Source organism: Nerophis lumbriciformis, linkage group LG02 (assembly GCF_033978685.3).
Source record: "Nerophis lumbriciformis linkage group LG02, RoL_Nlum_v2.1, whole genome shotgun sequence".
Lineage (NCBI taxonomy): Eukaryota > Metazoa > Chordata > Actinopteri > Syngnathiformes > Syngnathidae > Nerophis > Nerophis lumbriciformis.
In genome coordinates, this window is record NC_084549.2 from 59,407,501 (window position 1) to 59,433,186 (window position 25,686).

Sequence of the window (25,686 nt, forward strand, 5' to 3'; positions counted from 1 at the left end):
GTTTATTTTCAGTTTTCAAAGTAAAGTGTAAAAAGAAGTTAACCAGAGTCTAATTAAAAATGTAACAACACTAAAACAAGCACATTTGAACTTTGATGACGTCATGCAAAGGCGGTGGCGTCCCAGATGAGCACCAACACTGTTTATTTTGTCCGTTTTGAAAGTGAAAGTAACTGTCACGCAACTTTTGAGTGTAAGAAGTTAAGCATCGTAAACGGTAACACCAAAGAGTCTTGAGTCCTTAAGTTATCATTATGTTGCCGGTTTAGGTTGCATTTGTGTTTTTTCCCCATACAGGATGTTTGATGGCAGAGTCCCGATGATAATGGTGGCGGATCCTGAGATCATAAAAGCTGTGCTGGTGAAGGAATGCTACACCGCCTTCACCAACCGCAGGGTGAGAGAGCAATGCCGTTAGTCCCATATTTTACTTTAAAGTAGTCAGTGTACATCTCGTTTAGCTGTGTAGACTTACTGTCCACTAAAAAAAAGGAGTCAGCAGAGTCATTATTATAACACAACTGAGTAAGTAGCAAGATAATTGCAGGTAGTGTGCATGATGACACCCTGAAGTGCTAGATTGGTCAGTACCTATTTGTAGTGGGCGGAGCCTGACAGGGAAAATTGTTCAATCGACCATCAAACTCACTTCTGCACTTGACATGATCAGCAGGGGCACCGAAAAGGGGGGGTAAAGGAGACGGATTCTAGGGGCCCATGATGGAGGGGGGCCCAGAGAGGCCCCTAATGATGATGAAATTATAATACAGAAAATATAATGACACTGTGTTGGGGGCCCTGTAAAGATTCTTTTCATGGGGCCCAAAATCCCTAGCGGCGCCCCTGATGATCAGATCTCCTTCCAAACTTATCTGCAGGCGGCTTTTAGGTTTGGTCTGATCATGACTACACATTGATATTGACACCAATATCGCCCCCTTGTGGTGGAAAATTATAACAGTCGTAACTTCCTTCCACATTCTCCTATCTTCCTGGAATTTTTTATGGTGTATCGGGCTTTGGGAAGGACTGAACGCAAGCCCGCCAAATAGCGTGAATCCCGAGGGCCCTTTCAACGCTTTAAATCTTCTTGAGTTTAAAGAGGCAGTACTACATGCAGCATATTATGCATTTTTTTCTGATCAGGAAGTCAAGCTCACTTTGCTCCTAAATCAGGGGTATCGAACTTGTACACCAGAGTGTAGTTTAGTTACGTCCCTATACGCATGGGACAACTACTCGTGGAGCATAATAAAGAATTGCGTAAATCGAGCAACTTTTTGCAACCCCCCCGCAAAGCATGCTGGGAACCCATGCTCTTTTGGCATCTTTTTCGTAAATAGTTGCTAAAGTTACATTACTAATTGTGTTGGCTGAAGAGCAACTTTATGTAGGCAAGCTAATGTTTTTCTGACCAATTCCTGAAGAACTCAACAGTAATATATACAGTCGTGGTCAAAAGTTCACATACATTTGTGAAGGACGTAATGTCATGGCTGTCTTGAGTTTCCAATAATTTCTACAACTCTTATATTTTTGTGATAGAGTGATTGTAGCACATACTTGTTTGTCACAAAAAACATTCATGAAGTTTGGTTCTTTTATGAATTTATTAGGGGTCTACTGAAAATGTGACCAAATCTGCGGGGTCAAAAGTATACATACAGCAACATACATTATCAATTTTGGTAATGTAGAAAAGTTACAATCAAATCAAATTAGCTTCATGGCACAGCCTCTTAACTTCATGTGAGTGATTATGATTGACGACACCTGTTGACTTTTTTGAGCCCATTTAAATAGCGCTCATGTGATGCAGTCATTAGACTCGGTTACAAACGCGACAATGGGAAAGTCAAAGGAACTCAGCACAGATCTGAAAAAACAAATCATTGACTTAATAAACAAGTCAGGAAAGTCACTTGGAGCCATTTCAAAGCAGCTTAAGGTCCCAAGAGAAACTGTGCAGACAATTGTTCGTAAGTATAAAGTGCATGGCACAGTTTCGTCACTGCCACGATCAGGAAGAAAACGCAAGCTATCACCTGCTGCTAAGAGAAAATTGGTCAGGATGATCAAGAGTCAACCCGAGACCCACCAAAAATCAGGTCTGCAATGAATTGTAAGCTGCTGGAACACATGTGTCGGTGTTCACAGTCAAGCGTGTTTTGAATCGCAATGGACTGAGAGGCTACCATGCAAGAAGGAAGCCTTTGCTCCAGAAGTGACACCTTAAGGCTCGTCTAAAGTTTGCTGCTGATCACATGGACAAAGATAAGACCTTCTGGATGAAAGTTCTGTGGTCAGATTAAACAAAACATGAGCTGTTTGGCTACAATTCCCAGCAATATATTTGGAGGAGAAAAGGTGAGGCCTTTATTCCCATTGAGAACATGTGGACAATGCTGAAGAAACAAGTCCATGTCAGAAAACCAACAAATTTAGCTGAACTACACCAATTTTGTCAAGAGAAGTAGTCAGAAATTCAACCAAAAGCTTGCCAGAAGCTTGTGGATGGCTACCAAAAGCGCTTTATTGCAGTGAAACTTGCCAAGGGACATGTAACCAAATATTAACATTGCTGTATGTATACTTTTGACCAAGCAGATTTGGTCACATTTTCAGAAGACCCATAATAAAGTCATAAAAGAAACAAACTTCATGAATGTTTTTTGTGACCAACAAGTATGTGCTCCAATCACTCGATCACAAAAAAATAAGAGTTGTAGAAATGATTGGAAACTCAAGACAGCTATGACATTATGTAAACTATATATATATATATATATATATATATATATATATATATATATATATATATATATATATATATATATACTGTATATATATCCATCGATTTTCTACCGCTTGTCCCTTTACATATACTGTATATGTGTGTATATATATATATGTATATGTATGTATGTACGCATGTACGTCGTATGTATGTATTTATTTATTTGTGGTAAGGTTATTTGTAGAGACGGTATTTATGGATATATTTGAAGAGTTGGATCTTGAGGAGCCGTTCCTTTTAAAGAGCCGCTCAAAAGACTGACTCGTTATTATAGTTGGTTTTTTAACTGTTTTTTAAATCAAGTAAACAACCACTGGTATTAGTTATATGACAAGATGTAGGTCAGAAAAAATTAATGACTCTATTGGTGAGAATTATTTTTGAAATATTGGATATAATATAATTTTTGGTTGTCTTTTCAAAGTTTTATTGTAAACATTCCATAAGGCGGTACCATATTGCCATGCTTTGACAGTGACATCACTAGTTTGAATTTTCCCTCGCCTAAAAAATGTGTAGCATTTTAACAATATAGAAAAACAAATACACAAATAAGCAAAAAAAAAAATATGGATAAAAAAAAAATAAAACAATAAAAAAATAGGACATAATAGAATGTGAGTACAAAATTTTATTTCTGTACCTGGTGTGTGTATAATTGAACTACTACCGTTTAGATTAGGGCTATTTAACTACTACAGGGGCCGGACATCGAAATGTGGAGGTTTCGCCAAAAAGTGCCTCTGCAGGTTATATTGCTGTGAGACTGTCTACGTAGTTGCAAAGTCAACACATCAGCTTTCACACGGCAATGTCAATTAATTAATTATTCTGCCTTCGCTACTCGTTTCCAGGGTGTGCAGCTGCACAGATAGTTAACAGCATGAAGAAACAGAAGCTCCAGAAGTTTTGTTGAGGATAGATGTTCCTGCTTTTGAATTATTGTCCTTCTTCCTTAATGTTATTGATGACTTAGTATATTATTGTTAATTATTAGTTTAAACATTTCCGCTTCTTCTCTTCACTTTCTGAATTTTTGCTTTTTTTTTTATTTTTTACATTTTTACAGTTTTTTTCTTTTTAATTCTAATAGCTCTTATTAATTATTTTAATGCTTTTATTATTTTTACTTATTTAATTTTTTTATGGTTTGAAACACCATTTTTGTCTACTTTGTATGATCTTTGTATGTGTTTTCTGTTGTATTAGCTTGGCTATATTGTTATTCACCCCTCTACCCCACTACCTCATACTTCAGAGTTTAAAATAAATAAATAACTCTGTAGTTTGTATTTGTTCTGATATGAGATGCTATTATTTGAAATACACAACTTTTTAAATGTTTGCAGACACACTAGGTACAGTATATTTGCACAAAGTACAGTATCGGTATCGCCGGTATCAGCCTGAATTTTATCCGGTATCGAATCGGAAAGAAAATAAGTGGTATCGCACATCACCACTGACTACTTATAAGTATGTCCTAGTTCAGGTTTTATAGTTATGTCCTTTGTCAAGATATCCTAAAATACTTGCTAAAATGTCCCGCAGGACAACTTGGTGTTGGGAACTTTGAGTGAGGCCATCACCAACGTCAAGGACGAAAAGTGGAAAAGAATCCGCAGCTCCTTGTCGCCGTGCTTCACCAGCGGCAGACTGAAGCAGGTGAGCGTGGCGCCGCTATGGCCGTCCAAATGTTTGACCTATCATGAGACACCAGTCGATACCTCCACCAAGGAGGGACATGGGGAGTTTAAACATTTGTGTAGATCTGGATAAGAGTGCATGTTTTCTTTTTTCAAAGCTTATTTAAGTGTCTACATTAATACACCACAGTCAAACCTCGGTTTTTGTTAGTAATTTGTTGCAAAAAGCCTGAGCAAAACTACATTGTTCAAATGCACAATAGCAATTAAAACAATTAATTGATTCATTATATTACTTTTATTATTTCATTTGATTAATTATTAATTAAAAAATATAATCATTATTAAAAATGTATTACATACATTTTTTAAAAAGTAAATAAAATGTATCTGTTACAGACACCCAAAAATGTAAAATTACGACGACTGTCAAAACTACGTTGTACAAAAACTGTAGCACTTAGAAAAATAAATTATGATTAAATATTTTATTTATTTATTAGCCTTTATTTAACCAGGTAAAATCCCATTGAGATCAAAGATCTCTTTTCCAAGGGAGACCTGGCCAAGAGGGCAGCAGCAAGGTTACATTAAAAACAGTAAACAAATACATAAAACATCACATTTACAACATTAAAACTTGCTCACATGACACATGTGCATACAGACAAGGTAGACTGCAATCCTTTCACAGAAGCTTTAAACTCATTCAACGTAACTAGGGTTTGAAGTTTAATGTTCGATTGTAGGTTATTCCAAGCCTTCGGTGCTGAAAACCTAAATGCTTTCTTGCCCAGTTCAGTTCTTACTTTGGGGACGACAAATTGCAGAACATTCATTGAACGAAGATTGTGACTTCCTTGTTTCTTTGTTAAAAGACAAGACAGATAAGATGGAGTGATACCCAGAATGGTTTTGTAGATGAAAACATACCAATGATTGAGGCGTCGAGCACATAAAGATGTCCAGTTAACCATTGAGTATAACACACAATGGTGAGTAAGGGGAGCGCAGTTGGTGATGAATCTCAGTGCCCCGTGGTACACACTATCCAGCAAATATATTGCTTTTATTTGATTAATTATTGATTATATATAATAATTATTAAAAATACATCTATTTTTAAAAAGTAAATCTAATTCATCTGTTCCAGACACCCAAAAATTGTCAAAACTACAAAAGCTGTAGCAAAAATAAATTATGATTAATCAAATTACTTTTATTTAATTTGATTAATTATTAATTATACATAATAATGATTAAAAATACATCTATTTTACCAAAGTAAATCTAATTAATCTGTTCCAGACAGCTTAAAATGTAAAATTACGACGACTGTCAAAACTACATCGTACAAAAACTGTAGCAATAATTAAAAAAAAAAGATGAATCATATTACTTTTATTTAATTTGATTAATTATTAATTATATATAATAAATATTAAAAATACATCTTTTTTTTTTTTTAGTAAATCTAATTAATCTGTTCTAGACACACACAACATTTAAATTACAAGGACTGTCAAAAATGAATTAAAAAAACAAATTATGCTTAATCACAGCATAGCTGTGGATTATTTCTAATTTAATATTAATATTGTATTTGATTAAATATTCATTTTTAATTAATGTTAATTGTTTTTAATTTTGCATGAGCAAAGAGACTCAAAAAATAAGGCAGTATATATGCGCTGACTGTGTTTATGAAACACCTTTTCTCTCGCAACTTTGCCCAATGACCGCAACTTCCTCGTACGTTTTAGCCAATCCGCATCATTTTCGCCATCGAATTTGTCTCTCAACTTACGTCAACCGTTTCATCAAAACTTATGTTTGTTTCTTGTGTAGACTAAGCAGGAACAACAAGGTGTAACAATATAGCCGCTGCTTATTGCTCAAATGGCACAACTGTCGTCACACCACGTGGCTCAGACCTACTTCCTGTTCTTGCCTATAGCGCTAAGTCTTCTGGGTAACGTAGTGTATTAACAACTTGCAACACGCCAGCATCCTGTCTTCCTAGTTTACATGCTTTTATATATTCATTTAACCTTTATTAATCCAGGGTAAGTCAATAAGAACATATTTTCATTTGCAATGCTGACGGAGCAAAGAGGCAGCATTTACATGTTAGAGACAATGAACTGTGATGATAACCCTTCATTGTCTCTCATTTATCAACAAATAGTAACGCTATAGATCGCTCTCAACAGTCAAATATTCTACATGTGCAGGGATAAATGTGTTGGAACATAAATTAATGTTTAAGATGGAAAAACACTTTTCAAGTGTAAAACATACACAGAGAATGTCTGCAACTTGTTTATGACAGAGCAAACACTAAGGAAGCCTTTGGTGGTGTTTCTTTCTATAGTTATAATTACTACAATTTGTACTAACCTATTTTTTTGGAGTATAGAGCACACCAGTATATTAACCGCACAAAAAATGTTTTCGAAGAAAATGTAGTTAGCCGCAGATAAATAAATGATAATGATAAATGGGTTGTACTTGTATAGCGCTTTTCTACCTTCAAGGTACTCAAAGCGCTTTGACACTACTTCCACATTTACCCATTCACACACACATTCACACACTGATGGAGGGAGCTGCCATGCAAGGCGCTAACCAGCACCCATCAGGAGCAAGGGTGAAGTGTCTTGCTCAGGACACAACGGACATGACGAGGTTGGTACTAGGTGGGGATTGAACCAGGGACCCTCGGGTCGCGCACGGCCATTCTTCCACTGCGCCACGCAGTGGAAGAATGGCCAGTATACTGTATATACTGATACGAAAGATTATGTAAATGTTTATTTACATACCTGAATTGTTTCCAAACAGTGTCTGTACTGCAGTAAAACGGCTTTTCAAACAAAAGAGAAGTCCTCGTCATCGTCAATAACTCCACGGTGACGTTTTGGTGAATTTACGAAACTGAAACAATACAAAAAGAATGCCATTATAAGTTAATATTAACATAAACACTCGTAAACGTGTTAGCATATTAGGTAATGCTAATGACGCTAGCTTCATTACATTACGATAGCCAGTACAAAATGCATGAAAACACTCCTGGCCATCACACATGGGATGGTTTAGTACAGGGGTTGGCAACCTTTATCAGTCAAAGAGCCATTTTGACCAGTTTCACAAATTATAGAAAACTATGGGAGCCGCAAAAACTTTATGAAATTTTAAATGAAATAACACTGTATACAAAGTTTTTTTTTGCTTTGTGCTATGTATAAACCAGGGGTCTCATACGCTGCCCACACCTTTATATGGGATTTGAAAGCTGGTGCGGCACACGGGTTTTAACTGAATGGCGCTTGTCAGCGTCATGCGTGCCGTGTTGATACAGAATATAGCACCCACCATAAACAGCGTGCCTGATCAGCCTCACGTTGTAAGTGGCTTGTGCTTGCTCACGTAGGTGACAGCAACGCATACGTGGTCAACAACCACACAGGTTACACTGACGGTGGCGGTATAACATTTTTTTTAACACTCTTACTAATAATGCGCCACACTGTGAACCCACACCAAACAAGAATGACAAACACATTTCGGGAGAACATCTGCACCTTAACACAACATAAACACAACAGGACAAATACCCAGAATCCCATGCAGCCCTAACTCTTCCGGGATACATTATACACCCCCGCTACCAAACCCTGCCCACCTCAACCGACGCACAGAGGAGGGGGGGTTGATGTGTGAGGGAGCAGGGTTGGGGTGGGGGCGGGGTTTGGTGGTAGCATGGGTGTATAATACAGCCCGGAAGAGTCAGGGCTGCATGGGATTCTGGGTGTTTGTTCTGTTGTGTTTATGTTGTGTTAAGGTGCAGATGTTCTCCCGAAAAGTGTTTGTCATTCTTGTTTGGTTTTGGTTCAAAGTGTGGCGCATTATTAGTAAGAGTGTTAAAGTTGTTTTATATGGTCACCGTCAGTGTAACCTGTGTGGCTGTTGACCAAGTATGCCTTGCTGTCACGTACGTGTGGAAGCAGAAGATGTATATTGTATAACCAGTGTTGGGCTAGCACGCTGTTAATATAAATTGATTGTAGAAGGCGCCAAATGTTGTACCATCATGGTACGCCCTTATTAAAGCTGTAAGGGTGAAAATCGGTGAATATTAATCCCGGGGGAGTTTTCTGCGAGAGAAACTGAAATCCGGAAGTCTCACGGGAAAATCGGGGAGTTCAGCAAGTAAACTGCTGAGCCGCATCAGAGTGATCAAAGAGCCGCATGCGGCTCCGGAGCCGCGGGTTGCCGACCCCTGGTTTAGTAAGTAAAAATTGTTTTAGTCACATTGTAAAACTTACAAACGTTGCTTGTAGTGATGAATGAATGATACATAAGAGTAGAAACGCTATGGACGACAAGAGGATGGAATGGCACTTATACTTCCGGCTGAAAGCTCAGTCTAAACAGAAAGGCAGCACTTACAGAGAGCAAACTCGTCCAAAAGGTCGCGCTAAAGTCTAAACAATATCACTATCACACATTTTCAGTTTCTTTGCTTTAAAAAAAAATATATATATATTTTTATTAATCAGCGAATAAAAATCCATAAATTAGCCGTACCCTTTCAAAGGGCAGCATGGTTCAAAGCGGAGGAAAAAAGTAGCTGCTTACAGTAAAGTTATTTAAAACAGCACAATAATTTGACAATGAGCTCCGAGTATGTGCTTTTGCTGCCATCTACTGTCTACTTTTAAGTCTGAGCGGTATAAAACGAGTACTGTAATTTTCAATTTGTGGTTTTTGAGGTTAAGTTTACAAGGAACACTTAAGCATTGACAACAAATTCATAAAATCACAAGTTAATTCAATATTATTAAAAGCAATTAGCCTTAAAAAAATCGCAACTTTTGTTGCAGCTTTCTGAAAAATCTGCAGAAAATTCAGACATTTTTAGGCCGCAGTAATCACAAAAAAAGCCTGACTTTGTGTTATTTTAAGAAGAAAGTGCTTACTTTGTCGCTCGACTATTCCGTCATGTTATTTTAGTACTGAAATGTTTGATATTTCGAAGATTAATAAAGCGATCAATTTTACAGCTCTCAAGTATACATTTTATAGAGAATTATAATAGTTTGGGTTAGGTTACACGCAGAAAATACCGTAGTTTGATAGGTGCAATGTTTGGCTGTAAGATAACCGAGACGCTTGACAGAGATTTTGGCGAACATTTTCACCGAAAAGTAAGGCGTACAAAAACCCAGGTTTGCCTGTAACTACTAATGATATTAAAAAACACAATTTATTTTTTCTGATCCAAGGTCTTTCCCCTCGTCGCTCGCTTGGCGGACCAACTGGCGGAGAGTCTCGGGAAAAAAGACTTAAGCCAAGCGGTTGACATCAAACAGTGTGTACAAAACAATCAACGTTTTTTGTTTGTTTGTTGGTTTTTTTCTTGAAAAAAAAAAAAGTTTCCGCTGTTTGTGTTTGGCGCTGTAGATTTGTAGGGTCCTACAGTTTGGACGTGATCACCGGCGCCTCCTTCGGCGTGGAGGTCGACTCCATAAACAACCCAGACAGCATCATTGTCACTCATCTCAAAGGCATTCTCAACTTCAAATTCTGGAAAATGATGGTCCTGAGTACGTATGCATCGGTTCTGTCCGACGAGGAAGGCCATGAGCTCAATCTCGCTTTTTCTCATCTCCTTTCCAGTGCTCTTTCCCTTCACACAACATCTGCTCAACCTGTTGAAATTTGACCTCGTGCCCAAGCACCATGTGGTCTTTTTCTTGAACATCATTAAGAGGTTTAAAGACGAGCATCAAAACGACCAGTCGGTAAGTTCTCCCTCCCTATTTATATCAGGGGTGTCCAAACTACCGTCTTAAATGTGGCCTGTGAGACGTCATGAGTTCAATAAGGAATCACAATGCTGAGTGTTTTGAAATAAATTTTAAATACCTGACGGCCTGATAAGTACATATTTGCCGCCATCTGGTGGACAATATGGTTAAATCAGGTCAATGACCATGAATTGTGCGTTCAAATGAAATTAGCATATCATTTACCTATATGACACAATCCAAACAACCTTCCCTAATCATGGCGCAAAAACAAAATGCAACAAACACAGAAAGTCAATACACATGGTCACTGAACTTTGTGGATATTATTAAAAACATGTCCAAACACCATAAAAAATCTAAATTACACCCATTTAAATCTATTACAGTGCATGATGGGAAAGAAAATAAACATCTCTCCACGGTTATCCATGTTTGGCACATTTTAGCTGCGAGATATTTGCAGAGATTGATTATAAAACTTTAAGGAGGTCATCACGGAAGTATACAAGGTAAGAGTCGAACACTTGCATCCTCTTGATATCCAGTTATATTAATTATAGATCCATTATATTAATATCCATCCATCCATCTGTCCATTTTCTACCGCTTGTCCCTTTCGGGGTCGCGGGGGTGCTGTAGCCTATCTCAGCTACATTTGGGCGAAAGGCATGTTTTTGGAAGTGGGAGGAAGCCTGGGTACCCGGAGGGAACCCACGCAGTCACGGGGAGAACATGCAAACCCCACACAGAAAGATCCCGAGCCGGGATGGAACTCAGGACTCCATCCATCCATCCATTTTCTACCGCTTGTCCCTTTTGGGGTCGCGGGGGGTGCTGGAGCCTATCTCAGCTGCATTCGGGCGGAAGGCGGTGTACACCCTGGACAAGTTGCCACCTCATCGCAGGGCCAACACAGACAGACAGACAACATTAACACTCACATTCACACACTAGGGCCAATTTAGTGTTGCCAATCAACCTACCGCCAGGTGCATGTCTTTGGAGGTGGGAGGATGCCGGAGTACCCGGAGGGAACCCGCGCAGTCACGGGTAGAACATGCAAACTCCACACAGAAAGATCCCGAGCCCGGGATGGAACTCAGGACTAATATAAAAAAATTAAATAACAAATCTCTGCATTGTGTTTAATGACTATTCGGCCCACTACGCTACTGTATTTTAATGTGGGTCCCTGGAGAGCCATGTTTTTTCTGAGGGTTGGTGAAAAATGTTTAAGAACCACTGCGCGAGGGAAAGGGTGTCAAACTTGTTTTCATTGAGGGCCACATCGCAGTTATGGCTACCCTCAGAGGGCCGTTTGTAACAGCAAATATATATGAATATAAATGTATCAGGTTTTGCCCAGTGATATTTCAACACAAATGCCAAGAGATTTTTACTTTTTACGTACACAAAAAAAAAATCTGTAGATTTTTTGGTGAAAAACTGGCAATTCAGTTGCCTGAATTTTACAGTAAAATCTACAATGGCTTCTACCGTGTATTACTGTAAATGGAAAAACGGTACCACAGTTTTGTTTTGTTTTTAACGCTAAAATGTTACGCTGTGGGTTTTTCACCGTAAAATCTATTCAAATGTTTACAATTAAGATGAATGCATCCTGGATGAAAACCAACGCTTCTCTTTCAACCCGATGGAGCTTGAGAGGTGCTGCATTTTTTTTTAAGGTAAAAAATGATTTTCAAGGTAAAAAATGATTTTCAAGGTAAAAACCTCCTCATGCTCTCTCAGGGAGAGCATGTCCCAAATTCCAAGCTGCTGTTTTGAGGCATGTTAAAGGCCTACTGAAATGCATTTTTTTTTTTTTTTAAACGGGGATAGCAGATCCATTCTATGTGTCATACTTGATCATTTCGCGATATTGCCATATTTTTGCTGAAAGGATTTAGTATAGAACAACGACGATAAAGTTCGCAACTTTTGGTCGCCGATAAAAAAAAAGCCTTGCCTGTACCGGAAGTAGTGTGACGTCACAAGTTGAAAGTCTCCTCACATTTCCCCATTGTTTACACCAGCAGCGAGAGCGATTGGGACCGAGAAAGCGACGATTACCCCATTAATTTGAGCCAGGATGAAAGATTAGTGGATGAGGAACGTGAGAGTGAAGGATTAGAGTGCAGTGCAGGACGCATCTTTTTTCGCTCTGACCGTAACTTAGGTACAAGGGCTCATTGGATTCCACACTCTCTCCTTTTTCTATTGTGGATCACGGATTTGTATTTTAAACCACCTCGGATACTATATCCTCTTGAAAATGAGAGTCGAGAAGGCGAAATGGACATTCACAGTGACTTTTATCTCCACGACAATACATCGGTGAAGCACTTTAGCTACGGAGCTAACGTGATAGCATCGGGCTTAACTGCAGATAGAAACAAAAGAAATAAACCCCTGACTGGAACGATAGACAGAAAATCAACAATACTATTAAACCATGGACCTGTAACTACACGGTTAATGCTTTCCAGCCTGGCGAAGCTTAACAATGCTATTGCTAACGACGCCATTGAATCTAACATCGGACCTCGACAGAGCTATGATAAAAACATTAGCTCTCCACCTACGCCAACCCTCATCTGCTCATCAACACCGAAGCTCACCTGCGTTCCAGCGATCGACGGAGCGACGAAGGACTTCACCCGATCATCGATGCGGTCGGCGGCTAGCGTCGGATAGCGCGTCTGCTATCCAAGTCAAAGTCCTCCTGGTTGTGTTGCTGTAGCCAGACGCTAATACACCGATCGCATCTACAGCTTTCCTCTTTGCAGTCTCCATTGTTCATTAAACAAATTGCAAAAGATTCACCAACACAGATGTCCAGAATACTGTGGAATTTTGCAATGAAAACTGAGCTTTTTGTATTGGATACAATGGCGTCCCAATACTTCCATCGACGTCACGCGCATACGTCATCATACCTAGACGTTTTCAACCGGAAGTTTCGCAGGAAATTTAAAATTGCACTTTATAAGTTAACCCAGCCGTATTGGCATGTGTTGCAATGTTAAGATTTCATCATTAATATATAAACTATCAGACTGCGTGGTCGGTGGTAGTGGTTTTCAGTAGGCCTTTAAGAAAAATAATGCACTTTGTGACTTCAATAATAAATATGGCAGTGCCATGTTGGCATTTTTTTCCATAACTTGAGTTGATTTATTTTGGGAAAACCTTGTTACATTGTTTAATGCAGTGTTTTTCAACCACTGTGCCATGAGATACAGTCTGGTGTGCCGTGGGAGATTATCTAGTTTCACCTATTTTGGTTAAAAATATTTTTTGCAAACCAGTAATTATAGTCTGCAAATGATGTGTTGTTGTTGAGTTTCTGTACTGTCTGGAGATTGACAGACTTACCACGTTATACTCTTCCATACCAGTAGGTGGCAGCCGATAGCAAATTGCTGTGTAGATGTCGGAAACAGCGGGAGGCAGCGTGCAGGTAAAAAGGTGTCTAATGCTTAAACCAAAAATAAACAAAAGGTGAGTGCCCCTAAGAAAAGGCATTGAAGCTTAGGGAAGGCTATGCAGAACGAAACTAAAACTAAACTGGCTTACAAAGTAAACAAAAACAGAATGCTGGACGACAGCAAAGACTTACTGTGGAGCAAAGACAATGTACATCCGAACATGACATGACAATCAACAATGTCCCCACAAAGAAGGATAAAAACAACTGAAATATTCTTTGATTGCTAAACCAAAGTAGATGCGAGAAATATCGCTCAAAGGAAGACATGAAACTGCTACAGGAAAATACCAAAAAAAAAGAGAAAAAGCCACCAAAATAGGAGCGCAAGACAAGAACTAAAACACTACACACAAGAAAACAGCAATAAACTCCAAATAAGTCAGCGTGATGTGACAGGTGGTGACAGTACACCTACTTTGAGACAAGAGCTATAGTGATGCACGCTTGGTTATGGTTTAAAGTCATATCCAACAATTGCGACAACTTTTTACTGTTAACTGAGTTTTGTTTTTTAGTGATTTCTGCTAGTGGTGTGCCTCCGCATTTTTTCAACACAAAAAATGTGCCTTGGCTCAAAAAAGGTTGAAAAACACTGGTTTAATGCATCCAGCGGGGCATCACAACAAAATTAGGCATAATAATGTGTTAATTCCACGACTGTATATATCGGTATCGGTTGATATCGGAATCGGTAATTAAGAGTTGGACAACATCGGAATATCGGATATCGGCAAAAAAGCCATTATCGGACATCTCTAATTATTTGCGATTGCACTGTATGCATGACAATGTCAAAAGTTTGAATAAAAAAATAAAAAATAAAAATTTAAGTTGAAGCCAATTTTAAAATTGATATGTCGCTTTGACTTTAATTGAAAAAGTAAACAAAACACAATCAATGTGCAAAATGTTTGACAAGAATTATATTATATAGACACTATCTCTTTGGGGTAAAGGTTTGGCTACAATTAAAACTTAAATAGTATGGTCGTTTTAGAAACCTGGCTGTAAATATGTAAGGATGAACGCGCTTAAAGTGACGCTAAAGTACCAATTATATCTGTGGGCTTTTGAATGGGCACGGCCGCGATGCTGCTAAACTGAACTCAAACTATAACAAAGGACATGTTGACTCACCGCTGAATTAAAGTTTAGATGGAACGAAGCAGAATTTTACCCATGAGAAAATTCAGTCCTTTAAAGTAGAACGAGCAAACACCTGCAGAGTACGGCGACCACATTGATGATCAGCTACTGAATTGACCGGTCGCCATAATCATGTGAGCCTAAACAACCGGCAATGTGGTTACTATATAGGTTAAAGTTTGCAGCCATTTCTGTCTCTAATGCGAATGTTGTGTGACATTTGTTTCCCTCCATGCAGAGCAGTGAAGACTTCCTGCAGGTGATGATCCAACATGAGATACCGGCGTCAGACATAAAGAGCGAACAGGAGCAGCCAAGTAAAGGTAGGACTTCCCAACAGTCACCAAACCTTTTATCGCCTGCGTAGTGCATAGTGCATATCCATTCTGTCGTCGCAGGCCTGACGGAAGAGGAGATCCTCTCACAAGCCTTAATTTTCATCTTTGGGGGCTTTGAGACCACCGCCGCAGCCCTCACGTTCCTGCTGTACAACCTGGTCACCAACCCTGACGCCATGAAGGCCTTGCAGGAGGAGATCGACGCCAAGGTTCCCACGGATGTACGCCATCACCACTCATGCTGTTGTGTGTTAGCCATACTTGCCAACCTTGTGACCTCTGATTTCGGGAGGTGGGGGGCGTGGTCGGGGGTGGGACGGGGCGTGGTTAAGAGGGGAGGAGTATATTGACAGCTAGAATTCACCAAGTCAAGTATTTCATACATATATACAGGTAAAAGCCAGTAAATTAGAATATTTTGAAAAACTTGATTTATTTCAGTAATTGCATTTAAAAGGTGTAACTTGTACATTATATTTATTCATTGCACACAGACTGATGCATTCAAATGTTTATTTCATTTAATTTTGATGATTTGAAGTGGCAACAAATGAAAATCCAAAATTCCGTGTGTCACAAAATTAGAATATTACTTAAGGCTAATACAAAAAAGGGATTTTTAGAAATGTTGGCCAACTGAAAAGTATGAAAATGAAAAATATGAGTATGTACAATACTCAATACTTGGTTGGAGCTCCTTTTGCCTCAATTACTGCGTTAATGCGGCGTGGCATGGAGTCGATGAGTTTCTGGCACTGCTCAGGTGTTATGAGAGCCCAGGTTGCTCTGATAGTGGCCTTCAACTCTTCTGCGTTTTTGGGTCTGGCATTCTGCATCTTCCTTTTCACAATACCCCACAGATTTTCTATGGGGCTAAGGTCAGGGGAGTTGGCGGGCCAATTTAGAACAGAAATACCATGGTCCGTAAACCAGGCACGGGTAGATTTTGCGCTGTGTGCAGGCGCCAAGTCCTGTTGGAACTTGAAATCTCCATCTCCATAGAGCAGGTCAGCAGCAGGAAGCATGAAGTGCTCTAAAACTTGCTGGTAGACGGCTGCGTTGAGCCTGGATCTCAGGAAACAGAGTGGACCGACACCAGCAGATTTTGTGACACACGGAATTTTGGATTTTCATTTGTTGCCACTTCAAATCATCAAAATTAAATGAAATAAACATTTGAATGCATCAGTCTGTGTGCAATGAATAAATATAATGTACAAGTTACACCTTTTGAATGCAATTACTGAAATAAATCAAGTTTTTCAAAATATTCTAATTTACTGGCTTTTACCTGTGTGTGTATGTATATATATATATATACATATACACATGCATATATATATATATATATATATATATATATATATATATATATATATATATATATATATATATACATCCTGAAAATATGCAAACAAAACTGTGTTTAGATAATTGATACTTCAAACTTGCATAAATAAATCTTAAGGAATATAACATAACTTGGCTTCTGAGAGCTTCAAAATGTAATGAATAAAATGCTAAAGTTGTTGATAAACAAGCAATTATTTTAATAATTAAATATGGTCATTTTAAATGAATTAATATGATCATTTAAAATTAATTATTTCCAATATGTTTATTTTAATGTATAATTCTATGGCTGAATGTAATAAGGAGTCAGAAAAAATACAAATAAAAATACAATTAATTGTGATGTTTTTAGCAAAATATAGTAAAAATGTATTTAATTTTTTTTTTTAATTAATAAATATATTTATTTTTAGGTAAGATAAACATAATAATACAATTTATCTCTAGTATGGATGATTTAGTTCTTGTCACCCTGTTGTCCCCCCGTCATAAAAAAAAGGCTGTCCTCACTCAGGTCCGCATGGTGCTGGAGGGGGCGTGGCCTCCAGCTCCGGCCGAAAATCTGGGAAGAATATTTGTCCCGGGAGGTTTTCGGGAGAGGCGCTGAATTTTGGGAGTCTCCCGGAAAATTCGGGAGGGTTGGCAAGTATGGTGTTAGCATGGATACATTTGCACATTTTCATATTTAGGGGCCTGCACCCATTTGCATGCTGCACAGGTGGATAGGTGCTTTGCATAGCTTTTTAGCTAGTTTTGAAATGTTAAACCTTCAAAATCATTAATTTTGATACTTGGTGCCACCTTGGAAATATGCCAACAATTAATGCTAACTTTGTAGCAAAACGTGTACGTTTTGGTTTGTGATACTCTGTGCTGTCAAGCAAGTGAGAAAGTTAGCATGCTAACACTAATTTTGTGTCTTGGAATTGGGGGTTAGATCACCAAAAATGATTCCCGGGCGCGGCACCGCTGCTGCCCACTGCTCCCCTCACCTCCCAGGGGGTGAATAAGGGGATGGGTCAAATGCAGAGGAGAAATTTCACCACACCTAGTGTGTGTGTGACAATCATTGGTACTTTAACTTAACTTTAACTTTAAACCCAAAAATCATGTTTTGTGTTAATTTGCGCCATCTTGGAAACATGCTAACGTTTTTTGCTAACTTTTTAGCAAAATGTGTATGTTCAAACCCAAAAATCATGTTTTGTGATACTTGGCGCCATCTAGGAAGTATGCTCACATCTCTTATATTAGGAGGCTAACGTTTTTTTGTAGCTTTTTCGCAAATTGTGTATGTTTTAACCTAAAACTCATGTTTTTTTTATACTTTGGGCCATCTTGGAAGTATGCTAACATCTATAATATTAGCATGCTAACATTAGCATAATGTGTTGTTGATAAACGGTTTTCGACTTGCATAGGAGAGTTTTAACTTGCACTTACAGATGTAGCGACCAACTGTAGTTACTGACAGTGGGTTTCTGAAGTGTTCCTGAGCCCATGTGGTGATATCCTTTACACACTGATGTCGTTTGTTGATGCAGTACAGCCTGAGAGATCGAAGGTCACGGGCTTAGCTGCTTACGTGCAGTGATTTCTCCAGATTCTCTGAACCCTTTGATGATATTACGGACCGTAGATGGTAAAATTCCTAAATTCCTTGCAATAGCTGGTTGAGAAAGGTTTTTCTAAACTGTTCAACAATTTGCTCACGCATTTGTTGACGAAGTGGTGACCCTCGCCCCATCCTTGTTTGTGAATGACTGAGCATTTCATGGAATCTACTTTTATACCCAATCATGGCACCCACCTGTTCCCAATTTGCCTGTTCACCTGTGAGATGTTCCAAATAAGTGTTTGATAAGCATTCCTCAACTTTATCAGTATTTATTGCCACCTTTCCCAACTTCTTTGTCACGTGTTGCTGGCATCAAATTCTAAAGTTAATGATTATTTGCCAAAAATTTTTTTTTTTATCTGTTTGAACATCAAATATGTTGTCTTTGTAGCATATTCAACTGAATATGGGTTGAAAATGATTTGAAAATCATTGTATTCCGTTTATATTTACATCTAACACAATTTCCCAACTCATATGGAAACGGGGTTTGTACAAGCATGTTTAACACTTATAGATTCCTTTCTTTCGTGCAGACAAGAATATAAGTTGGTGTATTATCTGATGCTGATGACTTGCATTGATTGGAATCAGACAGTAGTGCTGATACGTCCACATTTTTAAATGGAGGAGAAAAAAAGTCCTCCTTTCTGTCTAATACCACATGAAAGTGGTTGCTTTTTGGCATCTTTATTTGTCCAGCTTCCATACTCCTTTATATACACTTTACGAGAAATACACTGGCGACAAACTCCGTAGCTTGCTAGCTTGTGCACGCCAGCTTTCTGAGTCTCTTATTTTGTTAGCGCAGGCAGGATGAAGCAGCGTTTTTATTGTGACGATAGGAACTGTGCAAGTCGGTCTTTAGAGTTTTAACGGCAGGTATGGCGCGAGAGTCTGTTGAAATAAAAAAGTGTTTCTCGCCTTCCTGTCGGTCATTTTTTTCTTAATAATGAGCTCGCAGCAGCCAGCGACAACCTCACAAGACGCTCGGGTGCCGTGAATGTCAATCAAGTGACGATTGATGATCGCTAATTTTTAGGTCTATTTTTTTAATGCCTGGCTGACACACCCTCCGCAATCGAGCAGTAGCTCGCGATCGACATAATGGGCACCCCTGGTCTATAGACTGCAGTGATGACAACAGTTAGCTCTCTCGGCAGAAAAAAAAGGTCTGCATCTCACCGACATGAACCCCAGGTCAGAGGTCCAAGGTGCTGTTATTATGCCAACCTTTGTTCATTTTTAATGCAGAGCCACCCTCCCCTTTTTCCCTGGAGTCACTTTTCCTGTTCCATCGATGTCGCGTGGTATCAGGGATTTGTGTAGTGAGCCATGTCTCTGGGATAACAAGTGCACAGCGATTGCCAGCCAGCTGTGTTTACAAATCGTCCGTTTTGTGTACCGTCAATCTGGCGTTTGTGATGTAGAGGCTCGGCCGTAGAGGTTTGAGTAGCGGTTTCCTTAGCCTAGCCAGTAGACCAGCCCTGCAGCCTTGCTTTTGTTTACTCTTGCGTCGCCGTCTTTGTTGCCTGCCTAACCCGACAACAATCCACGGAGCTCACGCTTGCCTCTGGCTTTCTCGTCTGAAATGTTGTGAGTGCGTTGAAAGTCGCCGGATATGGTCATCTTTAGTTGGAAACCCATGTCCAATAAGTCCAGACGACTGTAGTGTAGGTAGACGAACGAACGCATGTGGGGAGAGCGGTAAGCCACTGCGTCTTGACTTCTTTCAAATGTGAGGATAATTGGTCTGACCATGGTAAATAAATTTCCACAAATTAGGAATTTTTTATCATAAATTAATATTTTCATAGCTAGAGCATTAAAACTTGTTAACAACCTTCTAAATACAGTTTTTAACATTATGAGAGTCCTCTTGACATGAAATAACACCCACAAAGTTACCTTTACATCTTCCATCCATCCATTTTCTACCGCTTAGTCCCTTCGGGGTCGCGGGAGCCTATCTCAGCTACAATCGGGCGGAAGGCGGGGTACACCCTGGACAAGTCGCCACCTCATCGCAGGGCCAACACAGATAGACAGACATTCACATACTAGGGCCAATTTAGTGTTGCCAATCAACCTATCCCCAGGTGCATGTCTTTGGAGGTGGGAGGAAGTCGGAGTACCCGGAGGGAACCCACGCAAGTCACGGGGAGAACATGCAAACTCCACACAGAAAGATCCCGAGCCCGGGATTGAACTCAGGACTACTCGGGACCTTCGTATTGTGAGGCAGATGCACTAACCCCTTTTCCACCGTGCTGCCACCTTTACATCTTGTTCAATACAATAATGCTGCCTGAGCCAATCAATGGCCACAATACTGAACAACGCACTCTAGTTGGTTTGGTCTCATTTAGTGGACAATGCTACTGTACTGCCGATATCCGATATTCCGATATTGTCCAACTGTTGATTACCGATTCCAATATCAATCAATACCGATATATACAGTCGTGGAATTAACACATTAATATGCCTAATTTTGTTGTGATGCCCCGCTGGATGCATTAAACAATGTAACAAGGTTTTCCAAAATAAATCAACTCAAGTTATGAAAAAAAAAAATGGCAACATGGCACTGCCATATTTATTGAAGTCACAAAGTGCATTATTTTTTTTAACATGCCTCAAAACAGCAGCTTGGAGTTTGGGACATGGTTGGGGGGCGGGGGGAGTTGAGGTGGGAGGGGGGGTGTAGGGGGTGTATATTGTAGCGTCCCGGAAGAGTTAGTGCTGCAAGGGGTTCTGGATATTTGTTCTGTTGTGTTTATGTTGTGTTACGGTGCAGATGTTCTCCCGAAATGTGTTTGTCATCCTTGTTTGGTGTGGGTTCACAGTGTGGCGCATATTTGTAACAGTGTTAAAGTTGTTTGTACGGCCACCCTCAGTGTGACCTGTATGGCTGTTGACCAAGTATGAATGGCATTCACTTGTGTGTGTGAAAAACCGTAGATATTATGTGACTAGGCCCGCACGCAAAGGCAGTGCCTTTAAGGTTTATTGGCGCTCTGTACTTCTTCCTACATCCGTGTACACAGCTGCGTTTTAAAAAGTCATACATTTTACTTTTACTTTTTACTACTGTAGTATTAATATTTTTATTTTAACAATTTTTATGCTAGTAAAATGCCTAATTTAGGCCATAAACACATAGAACATGCTTTAAAAAGTATAGAAATATGTCGTGACTGTACCTAAAATATTTATTTCATACATTGATTTTGTGTTTTTGTTTTATTTTAGTTATTGTTTATTTTTAACATGCCTACAGCCACTAGGGTGCAATGATCAACACGATAACCCAGGTTTTTACTTGTTCGTCTTTGTGTCTCCCTCAAGGCTCCTATATCGTACGAGACCATGCTCAATCTGGAGTACCTGGACAACGTCATTAACGAGTCGATGCGAGTCCTTTCACCCGCGCCGCGACTTGAGAGGATGTGCAAGAAGACCATCCAGATTAACGGCTACACTTTCCCCGAAGGAACCATGGTGGGCATTCCTGTGACTGTCCTCCACAAGGACCCACGTTTTTGGCAAGACCCAGAGAAGTTCCAACCAGAGAGGTAAGCTTACCATGCAATTAAAAAAAACACTGCCCAGATGAGGCTTATGTTGCGGCATAATGGTTATTTATTAGTTATTGCCTGTAACATTTTTGTTTTTACAACAAAAATCCATTTGCGACAAAACACATGGAGTCATACCTCAAAATAAAGCGTTCAACGAGAACTTTCCAGATCTGTAATTGCTCCGCCGATATGCCCTCATATAATCAAGCTATGACTAAAAAACGAAGTATTGCACACTCAAACCAACATAGGACATTTGGTGTTCATTTAACTGCAGTAATTATCTTGGATGCTAAGCACAAAAGTTGTGTGACGTCATCATTAAGGCTTAAGTTCAACGTTGTACCAATTGTGCATCTTTGTTTTGCTTGTCGCAGATTCAGCAAAGATCGCGCGGAAGAGGTGAACCCGTACGCCTACATGCCCTTTGGCCTCGGCCCTCGCAACTGCGTGGGGATGCGCTACGCTCTCCTCACCATGAAGATGGTGGTCGTGCGTCTGTTGCAGAGCTACACCATAGAGACGTGCAAAGAGACCACAGTAAGATACACATTGGTGTATTTCTGCAGTCTGGCTGCTTGTCCCGCTCCTGACATCTACCATCTTTTTCCCCACCCTTTAGATTCCTCTGGAGTTTGATTGGGCGTTTAGACCAAAGACGCCAGTGAAACTCAAGTTTGTGCCCAGACAGGCGTAGCTCAAAAAGGGACAAATGATGCTAAAATGAAGCTTATTTTTTCAAACACATCTTTGCTTCTTTCAATGACAAACCTTCCAAGATTAAATGTATTTTGACATAAAAACACTATATAGCTTTAGCTGCAAAACATTTCTAAATAACTTTACAACATGTATAAATGCAACTGTAACATGACATTAAAGGTCCCATATCATACAGAACCTGTGTATTGGATGTGTGTTCTAAAACCATGTACCGTATTTTTCGGACTATAAGTCGCAGTTTTTTTCATAGTTTGGCCGGGGGTGCGACTTATACTCAGGAGCGACTTATGTGTGAAATTATTAACACATTACCGTAAAATATCAAATAATATTATTCAACTCATTCACGTAAGATACTAGACGTATAAGATTTCAACGGATTTAGCGATTAGGAGTGACAGATTGTTTGGTAAACGTATAGCATGTTCTATATGTTATAGTTATTTGAATGACTCTTACCATAATATGTTACGTTAACATACCAGGCACGTTCTCAGTTGGTTATTTATGCCTCATATAACGTACACTTATTCAGCCTGTTGTTCACTATTCTTTATTTATTTTAAATTGCCTTTCAAATGTCTATTCTTGGTGTTGGGTTTTATCAAATAAATTTCCCCCAAAAATGCGACTTATATATGTTTTTTTCCTTCTTTATTATGCATTTTCGGCCGGTGCGACTTATACTCCGGAGCGACTTGTACTCCGAAAAATACGGTACTATATTTTTTGGACCATAGGGCGCACTGTTGATGAATGGTACCAGTCGGGTCTTTTTTTTTTCCATACAAAAGGCACAACAGATCATAAGGCGCATTAAAGGGGTCATATATTGTTTCTACAGTACATTTAAAGCACTTCTTTGTGGTCTACATAACATGAAATGGTGGTTCTTTGGTCAAAAAGTGGCATAGATTATATTTTACAGAACATCTTCAAGCTGCTTTCTGACCGTCTCTTCAGGATGCGTCGTTTTGTGGGCGGACTTATTTACGTGCCTCCACTTGGACAGCATCTTCCCTTTGTTGTACCAGTAGTTTTTAGCGCTTCCATAGCGAGTTTACTGACAGATATGAGTTAGAACTGTACGCTACTTTATATTAGACATGGCAACAGTGGAGGATGAAAGCCCCACAACAAGAGGACAGAGTTGAAGGAGCTTATTGACTACGGAGTGGACTACAACGGACATTTTGGGACTTACGCAGACCCCAAATACACAACAGCAGGAACCAAGACGTAAGAAAAGTTGGTTTTGCATAATAGAGCGAAACAAAACGCCATATAATGTCTCCTAATAGGTGCCATTTGGGTTCTTTATACAAGCACCATAATAATAACTATGTTGAAGCACAGTATGTCTGACTAGGGTAGCCGTAATGCTCCCGACAATCCATCAAGCTTATCAAAGTTGTATTAAAACAATTTGACAGATATTTGAGCGCTGTGTGTAATGTTCTATATCAGGGGTCCCCAAACAATTGGACTCGAGGGGCCGCATTGGGTTAAAAAAAATTAGCCGGGGCCGGGCTCTGTGTGTACATACATACATACATACATACAGTACATATATACATATATATATATATATATATATATATATATATATATATATATATATGTGTATATATATATATATATATATATATATATATATATATATATATACACATATATATGTGTGTATATATATATATATATATATAAATACGTATATATATGTGTGTATATATACACATAAACGTATATATATATATATATATATATATACACATATATATGTGTGTATATATACATGTATATATATGTGTGTGTGTATATATATATAATGTGTATATATACAGTATATATACTGTATATATATACATATATATATATATATACTGTGTATATATATATATATATATACTGTGTGTATATATATATATATATATATATATATATATATATATATATATATATATATTAGAGATGCGCGGTTTGCGGGCACAACCGCGGAGTCCGCGGATTATCCGCGGATCGGGCGGATGAAATAAAAAAAAATTAGATTTTATCCGCGGGTCGGGTCGGGTCGGGTGGTTGAAATAAAAAAAAATTAGATTTTAAATAGATTCAGGCGTGTGGCAGTTAAACCAATTCGGAAATATATATACATAGTTAAATGTTGTTACCCACATACGAAAAACGAGCAGGCACCTGCAGCATATGCCACAACAGAAGAAAAAAAAAAAAAGAGATGGACACTTTTACGGAGCGGAGAAGGGACGCCTCGCCGGGGTCCGGGACCGAGGCCCCTTCCCCCGAGAGGGCCCCACCGGGAGCCGTAGCTGAGACGATCCGCGAGAAGGGCCCGACGCACGTCCAGGGTCACCACCGCGCCCACCGCACCGACACCCCGCCTCGTCCGCCTTCGCCGCGGCCGGCGTCACGCGCAGCAGGTAAGCAGCTTACCTGCCCGCCACCCCCGTGGCCGGGGGCTCGTAACAGGGGTCACTCCGCGCGCTCCGCCCGCGCAGCTTACCTGCCCGCCACCCCTGTTGCCGGGGGCGCGTAACAGGGGTCACTCCGCGCGCAGTGCGCTCACGAAAGGGGTGGGGCTCACCCTGGTTGATATAGACAGCAGCGAGACGCGCTTGGAGGTGCGCTCAGCGCGGCTCCCATATGATTGCGCACTGGTGTGCGTCTGGGTCGTGACAGCGTGGCACGCGAATGTCTGTGCTGCATTGGATCAGTCTCCTTTCTTTAACAGGCAAAAGCTTTATAACCTCACTAATGCCTTGCATCGTCTATATTAGATATATAACAACGGGCGGGTGCGGGCGGGTGCGGTTCTGATCAAATGTTACATCGGGTGGATGGCGGATGGTTGACGACTTTCTGATGCGGTTGCGGATGAAATAATTGCCTATCCGCGCATCTCTAATATATATATATATATATATATATACACACACACCGTATTTTCCGCACTATAAGGCACACCTAAAAACCTCCAATTTTCTCAAAAGCTGACAGTGCGCCTTATAATCCGGTGCGTCTTATATATGGACCAATATTGAGCCACAACAGGTCTCGCAACTACGGGATGCATAACGTAACCCCAGCCTCTACTGGAGCGTCTATTCTATACGCCTTATAATGCGGTGTGCCTTATATATGAACAAAGTTT

General features: G+C 39.6%; 2 protein-coding genes across 3 annotated transcripts in view; one reads left to right on the forward strand and one right to left on the reverse strand.

Annotated features, from left to right (window-relative positions):
* The window catches only part of LOC133609815 (cytochrome P450 3A40-like), a 29,064-nt gene extending 6,370 nt beyond the window's left edge, over positions 1 to 22,694 (forward strand). The window contains exons 4-13 of the mRNA XM_061965788.2: positions 298 to 397; positions 4,349 to 4,462; positions 9,735 to 9,820; positions 9,913 to 10,055; positions 10,129 to 10,253; positions 15,140 to 15,224; positions 15,300 to 15,460; positions 21,562 to 21,788; positions 22,172 to 22,334; positions 22,417 to 22,694. Coding sequence (XP_061821772.2) covers positions 298 to 397; positions 4,349 to 4,462; positions 9,735 to 9,820; positions 9,913 to 10,055; positions 10,129 to 10,253; positions 15,140 to 15,224; positions 15,300 to 15,460; positions 21,562 to 21,788; positions 22,172 to 22,334; positions 22,417 to 22,491 — 1,279 coding nt within the window. The 3' untranslated portion in view covers positions 22,492 to 22,694. The remainder of the gene's footprint in view (positions 1 to 297; positions 398 to 4,348; positions 4,463 to 9,734; positions 9,821 to 9,912; positions 10,056 to 10,128; positions 10,254 to 15,139; positions 15,225 to 15,299; positions 15,461 to 21,561; positions 21,789 to 22,171; positions 22,335 to 22,416) is intronic.
* The window catches only part of mrpl57 (mitochondrial ribosomal protein L57), a 42,559-nt gene that overhangs the window by 13,393 nt on the left and 3,480 nt on the right, over positions 1 to 25,686 (reverse strand). For both annotated transcript variants that reach the window (XM_061965818.2, XM_061965810.2), the window contains one exon: positions 7,269 to 7,380. The gene's annotated coding sequence lies outside the window, so the exon portion shown is untranslated. The remainder of the gene's footprint in view (positions 1 to 7,268; positions 7,381 to 25,686) is intronic.